Source organism: Culex quinquefasciatus, chromosome 1, assembly GCF_015732765.1.
Source record: "Culex quinquefasciatus strain JHB chromosome 1, VPISU_Cqui_1.0_pri_paternal, whole genome shotgun sequence".
Taxonomy (NCBI): Eukaryota; Metazoa; Arthropoda; class Insecta; order Diptera; family Culicidae; genus Culex; species Culex quinquefasciatus.
Window position 1 is genome coordinate 108296649 of NC_051861.1, and position 23651 is coordinate 108320299.

Genomic DNA, 23651 nt, shown 5'->3' on the forward strand with positions numbered 1-23651 from the left:
CTTTATTGAAATTTTCTGCACTAACTTTTAAAACTGGCAACACTAGATTGCTTCCAAATATCGTTCTAAAACACACACTTTCACTCAAATATTATCTTTTCTGAGTTCTCACAATATCACAAACTTCCCTCCGTGCAGCCGTCACTTTTCGGCGGTGGAAAGAACGCCTCATCTTGTGTCATGTCACGCCACTCGGTGTCTCAAACCCAAGATAAGGGCACCACGAAAATCATAAATTTAATTGCAAGACGACGAGTGAGATGCACCTAATCTGGGCGTGCGAGATGTTGACTCTGCCGAATCAGGCACCACAACACGAGAGAGTGATTATTTGCTGACCCAATTTCACACGAACTTCAAGTCGACTTTTCTGGTGAGGCGGGTTGAGGTTAGGGTTTGGATTAAAATTTCAATCTAAGAAGCACTGCCATGCGAAATAACTCTTTTTGGAAAGGGAAAATTATCACAAAATAGTAATCACTTTCGCGGCACATGAGCCCATGAGAAGTCATATTTGGAGGTCGGCCCAAAAGTCAGGTTTGTGTGTCATGCAAAAGCCAAATTACGCGGCAGGGTTCCCAGCAGTGGCAGTGTGTAATCGATTGTTGGTTGAGTTGATGTGAAGATGGTGCGAGACTTTTTCGATTCGAGATTCGTGCTTGTTGGACTGTGTTAAGAAATTTGTGGAGATTCATCGCAAAGGTCTATGCGCGTGCAGGTTGCTGAAGAGGAGTAGAGTCCCACGGACATGGGGCGTTAAGGAGGGCGAGCTTGCGCGGGAAAATTACACTTTAACGATGTTCCGCGGATTGTGTACATCTGGACGGAGCTTGTGTGACACTTTAAATGACACATGTTTTTTTTATTTGCGCTTCGTTTTGGTGGAGATTCACACACTTTGTACTTTGGATAAAAGAGCGAGCAGCTGTGGATTTGCAGAGGAGGAATTACTTAACGAGACTTTGATTGACGGTTACAAAATTAAGTAATGTTTTGGTTAAATGACCCTTGAAAGCTGTAATACGATTATCTCTGCCCCCCCCACCCCCTCCCCCTCTGGTCGAATTAAAATATTTTGAAGTCCAGCAAAAAGAAAAAGAAATAACCCGAAAATGACGAACTTCATGTCACAGTGTCATGATGCAAACAATGATCGGGTTCGAGCTGTCATAGCCCTGCGAAAAATGTTGGCTGACATATCGGGCGGTCAGTAAAAAAAACAAGCCAGAAGTTGGCTGACAAAAAACTTTTGTAAGAAAAAGATAGCTATTCTGCTGCAAACAAACTCCCACCTTAACATACTTTCAATGCGTCGGTTAATTTCTGAAGCTTTTTAAATCTTAACTACACGGAAAAATAATTTGCGAGAATTCATGAATTTCTATTCATGAATTCGTGATAATTGTATTCATGATTTCGTAATACCTTTCATGATTTCATGAATTTTATTCGTGAAATCGTGCATAAAAATGCATGAATTCATGAATTTTATTCACGGCTAAAATAATTTTACGAATATTCATGTATTTTCATCCATGCAAATTTATGCATAACTTACTGAAATTGATTCATGATTTCAGGAAGTTTGTTTACGCCTACCAAAATAAATCATAAAAAATATTTCAGAACTTATGAATTTTGGGCACGAATTCATGCAAAAAATTCATAATTTCATGAATTTTACGCATGAAATAATAATTTTCATTCACGATTTACATTTTTAGATCGTAATCATGCATTTCCATTTATAAAATCATGAATATTTTTCACAACTTCATGCACCCATTTTATTAAATCATGAATATTATTCACGTTTACAAGTGAAATCTGTCCTGGAAAGTCATGAATATTTATTCACAATTGCTGAATAATTCGTGCTCAATTTAATTTTTTTCCGTGTAGTTGATTTCAATATGTGAACTTGATACAATTTTTGAGAAAACGAAAAAGTTAACATAAGTTTACACGGAGAAAAAAGAGTTTCAAAAATCGTGAACAAGCGTTCATGAAATTGGGAACCACGAACAAAATGTTCAAATTCCATGGTACTTTATTCAAAAACGTACCATGAGATTTGAACACTTTGTTCGTGGTTCCCAATTTCATGAACGCTTGTTCTAGATTTTGAGAACTCTTATTACTCCGTGTAATAAGAGATGAAAACGTGTAAAAATGTTCCTTAAAAAATTGTTAAATTATTCTAAATAAAAATTCATCCAGCTACAATAATATTTTGTGTGTTTTTGAAGTCTCCATTTAAAATAATATTGTTAAATTTCCCACATCATTTAAATCCCATCACATGCACCTCTGCCCTGAAGTTCCGACAATTCCGGTGGCATCAAAACCGGCCACCACCGGCGTCGATCTCGTTTTGTGGAAGCCCAAACCGCAAATCACCTCATCCACACAAGGGAGAGAAAAGAGAGTGTTGTGGTGCCCTTTAAACGCCACCACCGTCCCTGGGCCTGTAAACTTCACACTGTCATAGCTCATTAGCTGCAGGCTTTCTTCAGTTCCCGGGTTATTTCCTGGTGGGACAATGTTTCACCCAAATGATGGCCATTTTTCACGCAACGAGTTTCGGAGGGACCACCATTGCAGAACCGGTACTTCAGAGGAGCTTCAAGATCTGCCATAGACTAGTATTCTAGATGGGTCACAACATTAAAGCTGAACAAGAGAAGTCCGTGTAATGTCTTGAACTTCTCTCTTTACGGTTGTACTACAGAACAAACAAAGTGTTCTGCGCCAAGTCCATGTGCAGTCTTCCCTTCTCAACTCGTTGTATTTACCCCCTTTTTACTCTACTGTACTCCATCGCACGTTCAAGACTTGCACGCGGTTTTGTGTACATGTTTTCTTTCCTGTTTTACTTCCAGAAAACCTAACTTCTTCCCCCGCTGGTAGTAGTTTTGGTGTTTTCTGTTTTTACCATTTTCTTCGCTGCACGAAGAAGGCATGAAAGCATATGCATCCTCGTGCTGGAAAAGGCTTAAACGCCAAGCGCGCGCTTTTCAAACCTTCCAACTCCACACCACAACATCAACTCCATCAGCTCCAAACATGACCGAAAACCGGTTTCCGTACGGGCTTCTTATTCTTCGGGCTCTTACTGTGCAGTGTCCGAGAGGCCAGCAGCACGTTCGGGTTTCTTCGGGGCCTTTGGTCAACTCCAACTCTGCGAAGTTTGCACCTCGAAAAGCCTCGATTATTTAAACGAGCTGAAACATTAAGGATCACAAAAACAATGTCTCAAAAAGCTTCAATCGCACATTCGAGCGTTTAGAAGATGATCCGTGAATTGATGATGCAGAACGCGACCTGTTCCAAAGTTCTCTCTGTAAGGCGATTACAGCCCGAAAAATGGAACTAAAGTGCTGTTGTGTGGCTGGGGGAAGGGAATAAACTTCAATTTCCATAACGAACCAAAGACGACGACCACCGGAGCTTATAGGATTCAGCAGCAGAAGCGGAACGAATTGCGGACACGATCGTGGAGTGTTACATGAACGGATGTTGGATGGTCCAGAGGGAAGCTGTGCGCGCGCGAGTTGGTCACGATCGAGGAAGAGAAGAGGATCGAATGCGCTCGTGGAACTGACAGCATTTTGGTGGGGGCGAGATGCTGTCAGGTTGGATTGTGGAAAAAAATGTTGGATTGGGGTGGAAATTCAGTGCATTATTGTATACTGATGCATTTATGAATGCTATCTAATATAATCTAATCTACACAGAAAAAAAAAAACAAATCCCGTAATCGTGAATTGTGTTCATGAATTTGAGAACCACGAAGTAATTTTGTTCATGTATATAGTACATTTGCACTATAAACGTGAATATATTCCTTGGTGGTTCCCAAATTCAGGAACACAATTTACGATATCGAGAATTGATTTTTTTCCGTGCAATAAAACACAATTTCTGGATGTTGTTCTAATTAGATCAGGGGTGACCAAAGTATGGCCCGCGGGCCATACGTGGCCCGCAAGGTGATATTTTGTGGCCCGCGGACCCATTTTGAATGATCATGTAAAATGGCCCGTTGACACTTATAAAGTGATTTTATACTTTTTCAAAATTAAGGTTTATTTAAAACTTTTATATGCTATTCTTTTTTATTTTTTGTTAATAAAAAAACTTATGATTTATCAATATTTTGATCCCCACTTTAGGATACAAATAATTTGTTCAAAATATTTTATAATTAAAAAAATTTCACACGTTTCAATGATAGTGAAACTAGTAAATATCGTTAAAATTTTCATCAAATATTTTTAATTATTATATTTTTAATTCTGTAATAGTCGCAAAAATGAAAGTTTTCTTTATTAATTTGCAAGTCATAATGACACTTTTATGAACTGGACCTCAAACATACACTGCACTTCCTTCGAGATTCGAACTCATTACAGTTAGATAACGAATCTGATTGACTACCAACTGATTCAGGCAGACAAAATGTGGAAATCGGAGGATCAAGTTTGTTACAAATATTTTACAAAGCTTTCGTCGATCAACCCACCCCTCCACCATTTTTGAAAAATTGGCTAAAAAACCAGGAGCAAAGATATATTTTCAAAAAACTTCAAAAAAATTAAATCTAAATGCAATCAGCTGAAATTTATTAAATATGCATTCCTTTACATTTAGAATCATTTGAGCATGTTTGGGTTCATTAAAAAAATAATGTTAGTGAATTTTCGATGAAATAAATAAATATTTTTTCGCTAAAATGTTTTTTTTTGTCGAATCTTTTATTTTTGAAAATAATGATTGCAGTTTAACTATACGGAAGATTAAAACATTTTCAAACATTTTTTTCATTGAAATGTTGAAATTCTGGCTCTCAACGATTTTTCATTAGCCACACTTAATTTATAGATAAAATTACGCTTTTAAATGAATTGTTTAACATGTAATGTCACCATTTTCGAAATATAAAAACAAAACTTTGTTTTTTTTAAACACAAGTACATTCAGCTTAAAAACTTTTTTTCAAATGCCTGAAACAATAAAATCAACGATACCGATAGAAAACCGTTACTTTGTGGTTTCTATTATTTTGAATTGATTTTTTTTAAATAACAAATTAAATCTTTTAAATTAAAATATTTTAATTTAATTTTTTTTCAATAACCTTTTTTTGTAAATTTGGCCCGCAAGCTCATTTGAGCTTCACATTTGGCCCAGCCTCCAAAAACTTTGAGCTCCCCTGAATTAGATCCTTTAAACATATGTCCTGGTTTGGCAAAAACACTTATTGTGGACCATTTAAAATGTTTTGGTTGTAATGGAACCAATATTTTATATATTTAAAGCAAATTAATAAAAAATCTTTCGATCCGAAGTGAAATTTTCCGAAGCCTTCGGATAACCGAATCTGGACAGTATTGACATGGAATTTACTAAAATTAAATTCTTTCTATAAGAGTGTGTCCAGGGAACTTGAATCCCCATGAAAAAAAGTTGTCCGATCGGGCTCAAAATTTTCCTGCGGGTTCCTTGGCCGAAATAATAAGACCCGATTTTTGGTTTCGGCCATTAGGGTGACCTACGCCGTGTTAGGGTGGTCCGAAAAATGGCAATTTTCGACGATTTTCGCAAAAATCACATTTTTCAACTCAAATGATTTCAGCTGGACGTAAACGAAAAAGTATTAGATAGGCTTTTAAGGAAAAAAAAAGATGTTTCAAATATCTAGCCTTACATTTGAAAAGGTCGAGTGAACACCTAAAATGATGTCTTTGATGAAGGGTATTATGATTTTTTTATTTAAAATGTGGCATGTATTACTTAACCGGTGAGATTTGCTCCAAGATCCACTTAATCTTGAGATAATCCACAACAAATAAGGGCCTGGTAAACCCTGTCTCAAGTTATGACTTAAATACTTTTTGTATGTAAATAATGTCCGAATCTTGGTCCGAATCCATAATCCAATCCATCGTTAGTTGGGTCGAAAGACCTTTCCAACGAGTCTGAAAGTTGTTCCAAATTTGCTCAGAACTCATTTGAAATAAAAATTATTACAATATTTTTTCGAAGCAAACCATTTTTTTTAGCATGAATCAAACATTTTCTATAACAATACAGTACAACAACACTTACTTGTTACTTGGAAATTAATTTTAGCTGTTTTCAGTGGAAAACGGTCTTGGCGATTGACCTCGCTCCGTTTTTTGCACAGTTGTTTTGTGAAGGCACATTTTTCAAATGCCTCTTCAAATAAGCGAAAATGTTGTTCAATGTTGACAAGTTCACTTAGTACGAAACTGCTGTAAAAATTTTACTAAATTTGAATGACTTCATCAAAAAAAAATCTAATTCTATAAATTAGGAATTTATTTCAAAAGTCTTGAAGTGTCCCAATTCACTAAATATTAAAACAAACAAACACTTGACCAAAATTTGTAATCATTAAAGCAAAAATATCGACCGCAATGTAAAAATTCTACAGATTTATTTATTATTTTGAGATCTTAAAAGAATTGTGTAGGGAAAAAGATAACTTTTGCTGAAAAATTCTCGTATTTAGAACAATTCCTGTTATTTTTGCAGCTGTCAAAGGTTGATGTACGTTTTTGACAAAAAATAACCTCTCAAAAAAAGATTTTTAGTGGTTCAGATTTGGTTTTGAATCTTTTTAAATTTGTTTAGCTCAAAATGTTGTGTTCGTTATTTATTATTTTTTTGTGTAAAATTTAACATATTATCTTTTAATATTATTCATCTTACTCTCTATTTCTGTCAATAATGAGTTATTAGAAATATTTATTTTAGTGTTTTTCTTATCAGTTAAGTTTTTATTTATTCATAAAACTCGACTGTTGGAGAAACTTATTTAAATTGATTTTTTTATGTTTCATATTTAGATTTTCAACCAATTTGAGTAAGTTTAGTTAGCGCTGCTTGGCTAACTAAACTTACTCAAATTGGTTAAAAAACGAAATTTATAACAAAAGAAATTAAATCTAAATAAGATTCGAAATTTAAGAAAGTTTATATTGAGTTTTGACAATGTTGGACGGTAATTAAAAATGGAAATTGCATTTGTTGGAACGTCTCTTAAACGTTCCAACTGTTTCAAAGGCTTGGATATACAGTCATGCCTCGGTTTTGCACGCCTCGATTTTGCACTGCCCCGGTTTTGCACCGTTCAGCTGCCTCGGTTAAGCACGGCCCAGTGCTTAACTGAAGCACAGAGCTTATGGGTTTTTGGCTATATGGGAGACATTGGCTTTAATCTTATGAAAAATCATGCAAACATCAAAAAATTTATTGTGTTTTGGAATCGGGATGATGTCAGTTATCCATTAAAATTATTATTTCATGAAAATTTTCACAAAAATACGTATTTTTCCTGTATTTTGAAAATGCATTTTTTTTTCTCTAAGGAATCCAAAATTTAAATTTAAATACCCATTTTAATCACTCTTAGCCGTTCGACCAATTCTCATCACTTTTGCCGTTTTCCGTTATAAAATCAACATTTTCAGATGTATCAACAATGAAGAGTTGCTTGCTCACTTTAATTTGAGCTATTTATTACTTTGGAACAGTCAAAAACACTTTATTTAAGCTGTAATTCATGATCAAAGTGCTGATAGGCCGATAATAGAAATAGGCTGAGAAAGGGTATAGTTCCCCTATATGGGTATGAAACGATCGGGATTTTTTCATACATTTCGAATGTAAAAACAATATTCTTTGAAAATACTCTAAATTTTCACAAAACTACGTATTTCCGAAAAAATACTCAAAATTTCCGTTTTTACAATGTGGGTATCAAATGATCGGGTTTTTTTCAAAAATTTCGAATGTTATAACAACATTTTTTGAAAATACTGAAAATTTTCACAGAACTACGAATTTTTGAAAAAATACTCAAATTTTTATTTTTACAATGTGGGTATCAAACGATCGAGATTTTTTTATACATTTCGAATGTAATAACAACATTTTTTGAAAATACTGAAAATTTTCACAAAACTACGTATTTTTGAAAAACTTCTCAAAATTTCAGTTTTTACAATATGGGTATCATATAATCGGGATATCTCTTGTAAAAAACGGAAATTTGAAGTATTTTTTCAAAAAAACGTAGTTTTGTGAAAATTTTGGGTATTTTAATTTTTTTTTATAACTTTCGAAATGTATGAAAAAATCTCGATCGTTTGATACCTACATTTTTAAAACGGAAATTTTGAGTATTTTCAAAAAATATTGTTATAACATTCGAAATGTAGGAAAAAATCCCAACCGTTTGATACCCACATTGTAAAAACGGAAATTTTGAGTATTTTTTTCGAAAATACGTAGTTTTGTGAAAATTTTGAGTATTTTCCAAAAAATGTTGTTATTACATTCGAAATGAATGAAAAAAATCCCGATCGTTTGATACCCATATTGTAAAAATTGAAATTTTGAGTTTTTTTTCGAAAAAACGTGGTTTAGTGAAAATTTGGAGTATTTTCTAAAAATGTTGTTATAACATCCGAAATGTATGAAAAACCTGATCATTCGATACCCATATTGCAATAACAATATATTTTTGGATTCTTTAGAGAAAAAAATGCATTTTCAAAATACAGGAAAAATACGTATTTTTGTGAAAACTTTCATGAAATAATAGTTTTAATGGATAACTGACATCATCCCGATTCCAAAACACTATAATTTGTTGATGTTTGCATGATTTTTCGTACAATTAAAGCCAATGTCTCCCATATAGCCAAAAACCCATAAGCTCTGTGCTTCAGTTAAGCACTGGGCCGTGCTTAACCGAGGCAGCTGAACGGTGCAAATCCGGGGCAGTGCAAAACCGAGGCGTGCAAAACCGTGGCATGACTGTATTATCTTTTAATATTATTCATCTTACTCTCTATTTTTGTCAATAATGAGTTATTAGAAATATTTATTTCAGTGTTTTTCTTATCAGTTAAGTTTTTTCGCCGAGCTTCCGTGGCCGTGAGGTTACGGGTTTCGCCTTGTAAGCGGAAGGAGATGGGTTCGATTCCTGTCTGGCTCGGCAAAGTCAGATTCCTTCAAAGAGCAAATCTACTGACCGGTAGGGGATGAGTTTCGACTAACGGCGTGCTGGGTTTCCAATCCAGAGGTCGTGAGTTCGATTCTCGTACCGGGATGATGAAGTTTTTTTTTTTTTTACTTGTTCATAAAACTCGACTGTTGGAGAAACTTAATTAAATTGAATTTCTTATGTTTCATATTTAGATTTTCAACCAATTTGCGTGAGTTTAGTTAGCGCTGCTTGGCTAACTAAACTTACTCAAATGGGTTAAAAAACGAAATTAGAAACATAAGAAATTTAATCTAAATAAGTTTTGAAATTTAAGAAAGTCTGTATTGAGCTTTGACAATGTTGGACGGTTTTTGTGATGAAAAAATATATATACATTTTTTTAAATTCAAAAAAATGTCTTGATAAAAATTTTATATGAATATTTTTTTGATTGGACAACTTAAAGAAAAGTAATAATTTGAAATTTCATTGCAAATTCTTGTGAAATAATAATTTAATAACAAATTATTCGAATCCCGCGGCGGGCGCTCTAAAATTCTTTGTGTAAATATGGGTATTCGGTGCCGTCGCTCCGTGCCATACTCTCATACACTTAGGAGCCCAGGGCGGCGAAGTCCTTGTAGATAAAAGGAAGACACTAGTGGTTGGTACTAGCAATGGTGGCCGACAGCTATAAAGTCAACTTCGTTTTTTAAAAAATGCAAATAATAATTTAAATCCTCATATTTAAAAAAGGAAATGGCATAGGTTGGAACGTCTCAAAAACGTTCCAACTGTTTTATAGGCTTGGATATAAGTGTTTTAACATTTATTTGCTTAGAAAAAAAATTCAAAACATATTTACCTTCAAATGATTTGAAATTATTTTTAACACCAAATTTTCAACTATCATGTCTTCAAACCGATGGTCACATGACAAAACAATTTTAATTTCAATTTCGTTCATAGAAATTTAGAAAAACATTGGAAGTAGAAAAAAAACTTTTTTTCGAATCGTGAAACAGTAATATCTAGAAAGAAAAGCTAAATATTGATATTATTCAATTTTACTGAACTACCTTGCTTCTCCACGCAATGATCAACATGCTGAAGTATTCAGTGGAGACGCCCAGTGCAATTTTTTAAACAATTCATTCTTCTCACGCCATAGCATGCACTGATTCTAGTCATGTAAAATAAGAATGCATAAAAATTGTGAAATTCAAACTACTAAACTCTTTCATAGTTCCTTTCTAAACAAAGAGTTCAACGCAACAGAATAAATAATTCTAAAATTAGAATTCGTCAAATCGACTTGCAAATGCCCACCTTCAGACAAAAGTTGCGCACCTCCGCCAAACCAACAACTTCAACACAGTCAATCCAGGCCCTCCAAAACAATGCGCTACTTCAACAAGCACAACAACCAAGATAAAGAATACAACGAAGTGCCTTAAAATTGCATGGGTCAGCTAAAAAGCAGCAGCAGCAGCAGAAAAATTTAAATGCCCGACGAAATGACGCTCGGAGTGACTTTACCGCGCACAAGCGACGAACCCCCTAGTTCAAGCATAATGTTAGTCATGTTTAGCAGAAGAAAGAAAGCAACTTTAAAGTCCCAGCCCGAAATGCCAAACCTCAAGTCACTTTCCGACTAGAAGATCAACTCGGCGAGATTGGGGGGAAGTTGGTCAGTCCCCCCGACTTCGACGGTCGTCACCAACACAAGCTTAAAAAGCTTCGAAAGGGTTATGCTAGACGACGGTGGCTTAACGAATACAGCACTATAATTTCCTTTTGAAATGTTAGGCATTTAAATCGGCCCAAGTCGAAACCCTTCGTCCAGAAGAACCTCAAATAGCAGGGTTGCCAAGACGCGCGCCGAAGGCGCTAGCAACCCTGCCCGGCCATGTTGCCCAACGCCCGAACGCCACCCGAAGGTGGCCCGAGCGTCTTCGGGCGTTCTTCGGGTTCTCACCTGCTTGGATCTCTCTGTCCATGTTGCATGGCTATGCTGCTCGCGGTTTCGCCGACTCAGTACCGAAGTCGCCAACATAAACATAAGACGTGTGGTGGGATTGCGCTGCGTTTTTTGAGGTTACGTTGTTTACGTTTAGCGTGTAGCGCGAGAATTGACAGTGTAGTGGAGAAAAGAGCGGGCGCGCGTTTGACTCCTAGATGTAGGCACGGTCAGTGTTTTGGGCAGTGATTTTGAAAACGTCCCGATCGAAGTTGGCGGCGTGGGTGATCGAACGGCCTACTGCGGTTGGCCGTGAAGAGTTTGGTGCTTGTGTGTACGACAGCCGATGCATGACATAATATACGACGGAGGAACATCCGGTCATTTTTCTCGGACGAGCTTGGCTCATAATTTTTTGGGCAGAAGCTCCCACTTATTAGTGTGGCCAGCAACCTCGAAGAAGAAGAGTTCGGCGACCACGAAGAAGGTCCCATGTGAACCACGGCGGGAAATTAACATAACGCATGTGAACGGGCAATAAAACGCATAAACGCGTGACAAGTGGTCGACGGAACCGTAAACAGAAGTTAGACGAAGAAGCTAGAAGTCAAGAAACAGAACGAAAAAAATACGGAGGGGGAAACTGACAAGTGCAACACCGGTGAGCAAGTGAACAAAACTTCGGAGGGGTTCTCTGTGCAGTGAATCGATTATATCTGGCCGCTTGGATCTCTTGGATTCGTCCCAGACGTTCTGGCCATGTGAATCCACCAAAGTTGACGCAGAAGAGAAAACCAGCAGGTGTTGAACGTACTGTGTTCTCGAAGTCACCTGAAAACAAAAAAAAACACGAAGAAACAGTCGAGGGTCAGACACCTCCTCCCCTGCGTCATCAAAGTAGCCCGCGTTGCAGATGCTCCGACAGTTGTCACCATGAGAATCGAGCAGCAGCCTGCTTGGATCCACCGGCCGTAGAATTAAGTTAAATTAACCTCCCAGCTCAATTACCGAACCCACAAAAATGCACACCGTCGACAACATTGGTGCTTTCTTCCAGACCTGCAAGGTAAATACATCACCTTTCACCTGTCAATGCGAGAGTCGTCGCGAGATAACCTCAATTTCCCCGTCTTTTACGCGCGCGTGCCTCACCAACACCTTAAAGGAAGATAAGCCGCGGCGTTGAACTTCGACCAGCTTAAAGCCAGAGTACGCATACGCAAATCAACGTTATAACCCAAACAACAACAACAACAACTCCAGCATCGCCGCGCGTCGCAAGAAGACCAATAAGAAAAAGGCGCCCAAGCCAACAAGAAAACAAGATGGCCGCCGACCAAGTCGGCGACGCTTGGCCCAAGATCACGATCTTAGCAAGCGCTCGAACGACCGGTTTTATTTCGCTTCTCTTTTGCTCTCTGTTGGGTTTAGTAAAGGGAAGGGATGCCAGCTTTGTTGGGTTTTTGTTTTGCTTTGGATGCGGGGTTGATCGATTCTTGTTGGAAAGGATGCGCATTGGGACTGTTTGTAAACAGACGGTGTTTGTGCAAATATTGAGTGAAGGTTGCCGGTTCCGTTGGGTCAATATTGACGGGATCGAATGGACTTTCTGATTTTGGGGGAAAATATATCAGCAAATTAACTGTAAATTTGCGCTGATATTTTCAGAAGCTCTTTTGATTATTTGTATTCCGTTGTTTTTTGAATGCTCTTTTATGATTATTTTTTTGCTCAATTTGCATCGTATTTTTGACATTTTCTTGTTGTTTAGGTAGGGACCAAACTTTTTTTTACGTGGACAATCGCCTGGTTAAGTATATTTTGTATCAGACTTTATTGAATGCTTAAAAAACGTGTTCAAAAATGCCTTTTCAAAATTTTATGAAAAAAAATGTCACAAAAAAATGAAATGTTAGGAATTCGTCTGCAAATAAAACTATCCTTTAACTTTTTTTTTGAATAAGAGATATTTTTGATTTATGGTTTCTTAGTCTAATTTGAATCATCGATATTAGAAAGCAGCATTCGGCATTTTGGGCAATTTTCTCAGATCAGTTTTATTTATTGTACTGTCCAAAAAAAATGTAAGTTATTCAAAAGGAATCGCAGAATTTTAGTTAAATTTTCTTATGTTTATTATTTTTTTTTAATTTGTAAATAAATGTCATATAGATTATTCGGAATTAACTCATCTGCAATTCAATTGTTTTTTTTTTTTCATTTAGTTTATCTTTACGGTTTTGATGTTTATTAATTTATAGGCTAAATTGAACATTCTGCTAAATTATTGTATTTTGATTGATAAGAATATTTAATAAGAAAATTAAATTAAGAGCTTCAAAGGAAATTAAATTAAGGAGCTTCAAAGGACTCTTTAAAATATGTTTTCTGATCTTGTTCAGCTTATTTTGGAAGCTCATACTCTAGAAATATTGAACATTTATTTTTTTGTTTTCAAAATGTCCGATTTTTAGATTTTTTGTTTGATTTATAGGCTAGTACATTTATTTTTGTAAAGCTTTTCCCAATAAAAAAAACTAACAAAAAGTCTAATAGTAGTTTATGCAACAAGTTGCAAAAAGTAGATTTTTTCAGCACGAGTCGTACGATAAATACGATGAGTGCTAAAAAATCAAGTTTTGCAACGCGTTGCTTACAACATTTGCAATTCCGAAAAACGCTTTTTGAATGGAATTTTTATGTCCAACATCCATATTGTGAAAAGTTCACATTTCAAAATAGCGCTTTTTAAGGGGGGAGCGACAAAAACTTGAAACAAAATAGGCGTCATCCATAAAGTACGTACGCTCTTAGGGGAGGAGGGGGGGGGGGGTTACCGTAGGTGTGACAAGATGTGACGATGGGGGGAGGGGGGGTTTGCGGGACTTTGACGTCACACTAGGTTTTTTTATGATTGCATAATATTTATTCGCAATGTACACAATTAAATTAAATCCTCTTTTCTAAAATCGTTTGCTTACTTTTATTCAGAAGTATCACATTATTATTTATTATATAGTCTTTTTTTTATTTCAGCTGGAACTTCAATATTTTGCAAATTTTAGCTCGATAAAAATAAATGCTTTGAAAGCAGGGTGTTCATAAGAAAACTGCTATAAATGGTTTGAACTTATTCAAGATTTTTTAATACTTGAATGTTATACCAGGTCTTCTAATTTTTAAAAGATACAAAACTGTTTTTTATATCGCAATGTTTGTTGTTTATTTGAATAAGACAAATTATTTTGTTTTCCTATTAAAATTGGCAAAAATACCAAAATTTTGAGAGTTTAAAGAAATAAAAACTATAAAAAAAACCATATAAAAGGGAAGGGGGGGGGGTCTGGCATAATGTGACGTACTTTTTAAGGGGGGGTTCAACTTTGTGTGACAAAGTGTGACATAGGGGGGAGGGGGGGTTAATTTTGGCCGATTTTTGCGTGACATACTTTATGGATGGCGCCATAGTAGTTTATGCAACAAGTTGCAAAAAGAGGATTTTTTCAGCACGAGTCGTACATTTATCCAACGAGGTTCATCGAGTTGGATAAATACGACGAGTGCTAAAAATAATCAAGTTTTGCAACGAGTTCCATATAACATTTTTTGCGATTCCAAAAAACACACACTGAGTGAAATTTTATGTAAAATTTTCATGTATTTTGTCAATAAATCGTTTAAATCAAAAAAATGTTGAAAAGTGTTACTTTTCGAAACAAGAGCTAAAAAGTTCAACTTTTCAGCACCCATTTGAGTGCTGAAAAGTAAAACTTTTCAGCATTTATTTTGAAAAGTGTTGCTATTCGAATCTGTTATTTTTGGTACAGAAAAGTAGGCTATTTCGTTGTTCAAGAATGACAGGAAAAGTAAGTAGTTTCACGACGGAATTGCAAAAAGAACTTTTCATAACATTTTGAAAAGTTTAAAAAAGTTAGTTAACTATAGTTAAGAAAGTGTTGATGAATGTCATTATTTTAAACTTCTCAAAGTGTCATGATTGTCTCAATGAACATGATTTTAAATCGAAAACGGAATGCATTTTTGGAATCTTTAGATAATTTTCCACTAGGAGAAGGTTAAATAACTTTGTAAATAATAAATAATAAGATTTTTTAAAACGCAATTTAAAAAAATCTCCAAATTTATAGGCAATTTCAGTTGAACAAATTTCATGTCAAATGTGAGAACATTTGATTTCAATATAGAATGCAATATAAATCGATAATTTTAAAAACAAACTAGTTTCTACAAATTTCAGGCAAAATTCTGACTTTTTAACGATTTTCTCTAAAATTTATATGTATTTTGTTAAAAAGCTTGTAAACTTAGTTAACTAATTATATACATTGATTTTGCCTTCCTCACTGAGGTAAGGCTATAATCCTGCTCTAAAAATGAACTTTCTATTAAAAGCTCCTAGACCCACCTTCATGTATACATATCTACTCAGCATCAAAAACTGAACAAATGTCTGTGTGTGTGTATGTGTGTGTGTATGTGTGTGTGTATGTGTGTGTGTATGTGTGTGTGTATGTATGTATGTGACCAAAATTCTCACTGAGTTTTCTCAGCACTGGCTGAACCGATTTTGATCAAACCAGTTGCATTCGACTTGGTTTAGGGTCCCATACATCGCTATTGAAATGTTTGAAAATTTGATAAGTAGTTCAAAAGTTATGTATAAAAATGTGTTTTCACAAATACCCGGATCTCAATTATATGCATGTAAACGATGTCCGGATCCATCATCCGACCCATCGTTGGTTAGGTAATTGAAATGCCTTTTCAATGAGTCCAAGACATTGAAGATCTGGCAACCCTGCCTCGAGTTATGACCACTTAAGTGATATTTATGTACTTTTTTGAAGCCGAATCCCACTTAAATGTATGTAAACTATGTCCGGATCCATCATCCGACCCATCGTTGGTTAGGTAATTGAAAGGCCTTTCCAATAAGTCCAAAACATTGAAGATCTGGCAACCCTGTCTCGAGTTATGACCACTTAAGCGATATTTATGTACTTTTTTGAAGCCGGATCTCACTTAAATGTATGTAAACTATGTCCGGATCCATCATCCGACCCATCGTTGGTTAGGTAATTGAAAGGTCTTTCCAAAAAGTCCAAAACATTGAAGATCTGGCTACCCTGTCTCGAGTTATGACCACTTAAGCGATATTTATGTACTTTTTTGAAGCCGGATCTCACTTAAATGTGTGTAAACTATGTCTGGATCCATCATCCGACCCATCATTGGTTAGGTAATTGAAAGGCCTTTCCAATGAGTCCAAGACATTGAAGATCTGGCAACCCTGTCTTGAGTTATGACCACTTAAGTAATATTTATGTACTTTTTTGAAGCCAGATCTCACTTAAATGTATGTAAACTATGTCCGGATCCATCATCCGACCCATCGTTGGTTAGGTAATTGAAAGGCCTTTCCAATAAGTCCAAAACATTGAAGATCTGGCAACCCTGTCTCGAGTTATGACCACTTAAGCGATATTTATGTACTTTTTTGAAGCCGGATCTCACTTAAATGTGTGTAAACTATGTCTGGATCCATCATCCGACCCATCATTGGTTAGGTAATTGAAAGGCCTTTCCAATGAGTCCAAGACATTGAAGATCTGGCAACCCTGTCACGAGTTATGACCACTTAAGTAATATTTATGTACTTTTTTGAAGCCGGATCTCACTTAAATGTATGTAAACTATGTCCGGATCCATCATCCGACCCATCGTTGGTTAGGTAATTGAAAGGTCTTTCCAAAAAGTCCAAAACATTGAAGATCTGGCTACCCTGTCTCGAGTTATGACCACTTAAGCGATATTTATGTACTTTTTTGAAGCCGGATCTCACTTAAATGTGTAAACTATGTCTGAATCCATCATCCGACCCACCATTGGTTAGGTAATTGAAAGGCCTTTCCAATGAGTCCAAGACATTGAAGATCTGGCAACTCTGTCTTGAGTTATGACCACTTAAGTAATATTTATGTACTTTTTTGAAGCCGGATCTCACTTAAATGTATGTAAACTATGTCCGGATCCAACATCCGACCCGTCGTTGATTAGGTAATAGAAAGGCCTTTCTAATGAGTCCAAGACATTGAAGATCTGGCTACCCTGTCTCGAGTTATGACCACTTAAGTGATATTTATGTACTTTTTTGAAGCCGGATCTCACTTAAATGTATGTAAACTATGTCCGGATCCAACATCCGACCCATCGTTGGTTAGGTAATTGAAAGGTCTTTCCAAAAAGTCCAAAACATTGAAGATCTGGCTACCCTGTCTCGAGTTATGACCACTTAAGTGATATTTATGTACTTTTTTGAAGCCGGATCTCACTTAAATGTATGTAAACTATGTCTGGATCCATCATCCGACCCATCGTTGGTTAGGTAATTGAAAGGTCTTTCCAATGAGTCCAAAACATTGAAGATCTGGCAACCCTGTCTTGAGTTATGACCACTTAAGTAATATTTATGTACTTTTTTGAAGCCGAATCTCACTTAAATGTATGTAAACAATGTCCTGATCCATCATCCGACCCATCGTTGGTTAGGTAATTGAAAGGCCTTTCCAATGAGTCCAAAACATTGAAGATCTGGTAACCCTGTCTCGAGTTATAACCACATAAGTTATACATTGTGTTCTTTTTTCTGGATCTAAAAAAATGATGAAACCACTCATATACCCATTTTTGGTAAAAAGTGAGGAAGGCATCAACCACATAGGTGGATTTAGTTAGTTTTTTTCTTAAAAATTATATCAGGTACATGTGGTAATGGTACATTTAACGTACAAATAAAGTTTGAACATATTAAATATGATTTTAACAAGAAAAATTATGACTATCAAAGTCACCCCGGAATTTAAACTAAGACTTTTTAACGTAACTATTATTATAAACATTATTGAAAAAACTAATTTTACAAAATGGTGCATAAACTTTGTGTGGTCTACCCAAGTAAATGTTTTAAAAATAACAATCTTGAGAAAAACCTTGGAAAGTATTCCAAAAACAAATTGAAATCCTATCAAAGTCACCCGAGTTTACGGTATGTATTGTTCGATTTAAGTTGAAAACTCCTTTTAGATGCTATAATTGCACGTCAGAGTGCAGATTCGCCAATATTAGGTGCTCGATGATACTTTATAAATTTGAAGTTGATTTGAATTTTATATTTTTTTGATTAAATTTCATCTTTAAAAACACATTTTTGAAAATGAAAAATATGTTTGAAGTGTTGCCAACTTACTTATTTTGTTTTCAACACAAATTGAAAAAGAGATTTGAGGCAGCTTGTGAATTTTTATTTGATTTCTAAATCTGCACTATTTTACAAAAAATAATCAGTAATCAAGCTAACAAGAGAAGAAATAAAAATAAACTTATCAATTCTGGCAACCCTGCGTCACGTGCCCTCCCCCTAAACACTCATGCTGAGTCCCCTAACAGCAGCAGCAGCCCAACGAAGTCGCAACTCCTCACCCGAGATGAAGTGTGTTAACGAGCCCAAAGCTCATTCCTTCTTTCCTATTTCTTTCTTTTCTCCTCTTTCTTCATTCCGTCCTCCCCCCTCAAGATGCTCAAATTTCGCTGCCTCCACCAAGTTTGCTAGAGCCAGACTAGCTTTAGCGAAGCTGATTTTTTTTTTAAATCACGCAAGAACCTTTTCTCTCCCACTTCTTCCTCAAGCGCCACCAGTTTAAAAAGACCCGGTTTAAGTCGGCGCGGCCTCCTTAGTCGCTGGACGCTGGCTAATGTATTCTAACTCTGAAGCTTTTGCGTGGGCTAATTTTTTACGCCGCAGGCTACTCACGAAGTCTCTGGCCAATTCGTGAAGCCCACCTCCGCACAAAACTGGATTGGACTGACGTTGGACGCGGGAAATTAGTTTTGCGTGTGTGGTTTATTTTCCTCCTCCGCAGCACGGGTTTTGATGCATTTATTGCAGTTTGTGCGAAATGCAATTTCAATGCGTTATGGGGAGGTACTTGATATTTGATATTGAGGAAGTGTATTTCTCTAGTTTGATGGCTGTCTGTGGTGACTTGTAGCTAATTTTCTCTCAAAGGTATCATATTTTAACGATTTTATTGGTGGACCACCATGCGTCATCTTCAAAGCTTTAAGACTAGTTGAGTTTGATGGAGACACATGGTGACTCAACTGATCTTACCTAAAAAGCATCAAAATTCAATTAAATTGAATCGATTGGGCAAAACAAGAAAAAACTTCATTTTCACTTCAATTTGAATTATTCTATGGAATTGAGCGTGTCTCAATTTTAATCAACAATTTCTCTTTTCTCTCCCCCTTAGGTCCTCTGGCACCTGGACGCCTTCCGGCGATCCTTCCGGACACTCCAGAACCACGTCTGCGGCGGACAGGACTGTATATTCTGCGCCCTAAAGGTGAGTTTTAATCTCACAAAATTTATCAAATTATTCAATTTAGCCCGCCGAACAAGGAAAAACTCACAACAAACCGAATTGCGTGGAAAATGATCATTTCGCGTCTAATAACTGCCGAAACATCAAACTGAAGCTGATTTTTTTTGTGGAACCGAAAGAAAACCCCCGGAGGACATGCAGACGACGAAAATTAATTAAGCTACGACGACGACGACGTCAGCCGTTTGATGGATTGACTTTCACTTATCAGTTTTGGTCTGAACTTTGGGGGTGAAGCAAAATCAGCTGTCGACGCGGATTGGCAATGGTTGTCACGAGAGAGGTTTCGTTTTTTTTTTCGTTTCTGCGGAAAGTTGGCAGCAGCTGGTCCACCTGGACACTTGTGTAAGGTACTGCTCGATGACAGGCGGAAATTTTCTAATTTATGGTCAAGATTGGAACTTTTTGGCGTCGACGAGTTCATCAAAGTTCATTGGGCTTTGGTGGAAGGCTCTTGGCGCTGAGCGTGTTGTGGTTGAAAGCATTAATTTTCAAAGTTGGTGGTGATCGTAACATTATAGGGTTTCGTTCTTCAATCAATGATAAAAACCATTATTGATTTTTTGATAATTTCGTTGTTATCTCAAGCAACATTGTTGATTGTCTTCAATTTTACGATTTATGATTTTTTTTAATGAGAAATGCAGTATAATTTATCTACTACATGTTTTGCAAAATTTTATGTGAAAAACGAATGGTTTCATAATTTGGAAATTTCGGTGTTAAAAATCGAATTAAAATATTTTACTTAAAATGTTCTGTTTCAAAATTACATCAGCTGATTTAGATTTAACTAAGTAATATTTACTTTTACAACAAACTGTTAAAATTTTATACGATATACAGATTAGGAAATATCATGACACTAAAAATTTCGAAGTCCTCGCAAATCGAATCACGAATAATTTGGGATCGCTAATTAGAATGGTCAGAATAAGAAAATATTAAAAATTGAGTTGAGAAACTTGTAATTTGTGGTTTTACATAATTTTTTTATTGCAAAAAAGATTGACATCTTTAATTCAGTTTTGTTACTATTCCTTAGATTGACGTTAAAAAATTCAAATCTGGCAACACTGCTTATTATCTTTTAACTCTGCCGCATTTATTTTCAAAGCGTTCCCAGCATCGTGTGAGACTGGTCACTAGGGTGACAAGAAAAATTGAAAATTTCGGAAAATCGCAAGAGATACCCCCTGGATCGATTCTTCAGGCAAAAATAAGTAACTGTGCCAATTTTGAGCCAAATCGGTTAAGGCTAAGGAGTCGCTTTTCATCGTTGAAGTTTATATGGGGAAAATCGCAAAAATGTATGGGGAAAAACATCGCTTCAGGATTTTTGCAGCAGGTATCGCCCATAATTGTCCAAGTGTGAGATTCTTGTAGGAAATTTATTTACCTACAACTTTGTAGAAGGGTGCAAGACGATCCGAGTTGATCCTGATGAGTTTTTAGCAATGCGATGAAAAGAAATCGGCTTATATACTTGAAAGTATACAAGGGGTATATAGGAAGTATATAAGAAAATATTTTTTTCTAGAAAAATCACCAAAAATCAGGATCAACTCGGATCGTTTTGCACCCTTCGACAAAGTTGTAGGGAATTAAATTTCCTACAAGAATCTCACACTTGGACAATTTTGGGCGAGACCTGCGCCACCTAGCAGAAAATTACTGAAACGATATTTTCCCCATACATTTTCGTAATTTTCTCCATATAAACTTCAACGATGAAAATCGACTCCTTAGCCTTAACCGATTTGGCTCAAATTGGCACAGATACTTATTTTTGCATTAAGAATCGAGTCAGAGATACCCTCTGATGTCAATTTTTTTATTGTCACACTGCTGATCACTAATGCAGAATTACTCGGAATTTTAGCAATTTATTCTGTAATCTTAAAGTAAGGCAAGTAATACCAGTTAACTTCAATAATTATTGTAAATTCTAGATAATTTCCTAGATTCTTTTTTGGGAAATCTTGCTAAAAAATGCTATAAAAAAATTAATAATTAAAGAAATATTCTCAATAAACCCACTTTAAATCCATTCACTGCCTATTAATTTCCACAAAAGGTATTTACAGCACCGTATCAGAATGGTAACTTATGCGGAATTACTCGGATTTTGAGCAAGTAATTCAATAATTCCAGTATTACTCAGTATTGTGTGTAATTCTTGGTTACTCAGTAACTCTGTATAAATTCGTGTAATTGATGAATTACTCAGTAATTCCACAGTCTTTCGAGTTAATTCCATTATACTAGGATCTACTTCTAATTCCTTTGAAGGAAATATGGAGAAACATATTGACGAAACAATGATATTTTTAATCATATTTTTTTTAATAACTCTTAAAAATTATACACAACTTTGAAGCATAATGTTCTTATTACAAAAAAAAAAATCTAGACTAAAACAATATTGAATATAAAACATAAAAAAAACTAAACATCAAATTTCAAGCCAGATAAAAAGAATATTGTGAAAAATTCAAAATATCAATTAATTTCGAAAATCTTGCAACAATTTATATCCTCCCTGTTTTTTGGAAAAAAAATAAAAAGGGCATAAAACCATGAAAAAAGGCATTGACCGGATCATGATCTGGCAACATCGTTGTGTGAATTTTGACCGACTTGGAATTATGCCTTTTTTGTGATATAAATTTGCCCAAAAATGTATAACTTACCAAAATGAAATTTAGACATTCATAACTTATTTGATCCAAAAGAATTCTTTTATTGAAAGATTGCCCAAGTAACATTTTTAAATCAACTAGCCACAACCTAGTTCTATAGAGGTTTTATTGTAGCATCTTGATTGCTCTTAAGTTTTATGTTGGCTTGCACAGCAACCAATAAGCATGAGATGATTCAAAGATTCTAAGAAGGTTTTATGCCTCGGACATAAAACCTGGTGGCAATAAAATCCAATGTGGCTTTCAATAAGGTTTTATGGAAGTTTTAAGAGAGTCTTGAAACCCCGATGGCACTGTCATGCCTTATGGTTTTATCTCGTGCTTCTTTAAAACCAAGGGTGTTGTAGCTGTCGATTGCCTTCAGGCATGCAAAAAGCTTACTTAAAACCATAAGCTCCTACACAGCAAAAAATCCGATGGTAAAATCGCACGCAAAAGCATGCACACACAGCTAAAAAAGTAGTAAAACCAGCTGCGTGTAAAAGGCCTGGGTGTAAAATAAACTTTGCATTATTTTATGAAATTCTATGTAATATTACACCCTGAAATATGTAGCCCATCAGTATGGGAAACCTACTTAACCGAAATGTCAGGCTCATATATGCGTTTATCCTTACACCTTTTCATCGGTCTGATGGCTGAGTGGGCTAAGGCGCCAGTTCTTACTGTTGGTGCTGGGTTTGAATCCCGTCGGTTGCAACTTTTTTTTGTGTTTGCAAAAATTGTACATGCAGTGTGTAATATTAAGTGTTTATTTTGACGAAGGTGATGTGCATGCTTTTGCATGCTATTTTACCATCGGATTTTTTGCTGTGCATCACCTTCGTCAAAATAAACACTTAATATTACACACTGCATGTACAATTTTTGCAAACACAAAAAAAAAGTTGCAACCGACGGGATTCAAACCCAGCACCAACAGTAAGGACTGGCGCCTTAGCCCACTCGGCCATCCGACCGATGTAAAGCTGTAAGGACAAACGCATATATTAGCTTGACAAGTAGGTTTCCCATACTGATGGGCTACATATTTCAGGGTGTAAAATCACATAAAATTGCATAAAATAATGCAATATTTATTTTACACCCACGCCTTTTACATGCAGCTATCATTTGGCAAGACAAATACTATTTTTTGCCAGAATAAAATCTGTCTGGCATGAGACGTTTGAAGATGGATGAATTGTCATTTTTCCATAACTCCTAACTGGGTTTTAACAAACGTTTTATTAAGGCTTTGAGGAGGTTGTAAAAATTAAATTTTAAAGCCTTGAACTCCTATGTAGGTTTTATAAATAGGTTGTGACACCTTTTGCGGAGGTCTTTTTGGGGGTTTAACAGAGGTTTATCGGGGTTCTGGGGAGGCTTTTACGACGAAGTGGTTTCAATGTTGGTTTTGGCTGATAGGTTTTATAGCGGTTGTGACAGCTTTGATAAAGCCTAAAATGTTACCTGGGTGCACTTTTTTAATTTTTCAAATGGACTTTTTGATTACAAATCAG

General features: G+C 35.8%; 1 protein-coding gene across 2 annotated transcripts in view; it reads left to right on the forward strand.

The window, feature by feature from the left end:
* The window catches only part of LOC6036976, a 110904-nt gene that overhangs the window by 56163 nt on the left and 31090 nt on the right, over positions 1 to 23651 (forward strand). The window contains exons 1-2 of one of the 2 annotated variants that reach the window (XM_038248303.1): positions 11076 to 12048; positions 19316 to 19408. In XM_038248303.1, coding sequence (XP_038104231.1) covers positions 12004 to 12048; positions 19316 to 19408 — 138 coding nt within the window. In that variant the 5' untranslated portion in view covers positions 11076 to 12003. Of the gene's footprint in view, positions 1 to 11075; positions 12049 to 19315; positions 19409 to 23651 lie in introns of those variants that run through there. The other variant, XM_038248297.1, reaches the window with a different exon arrangement.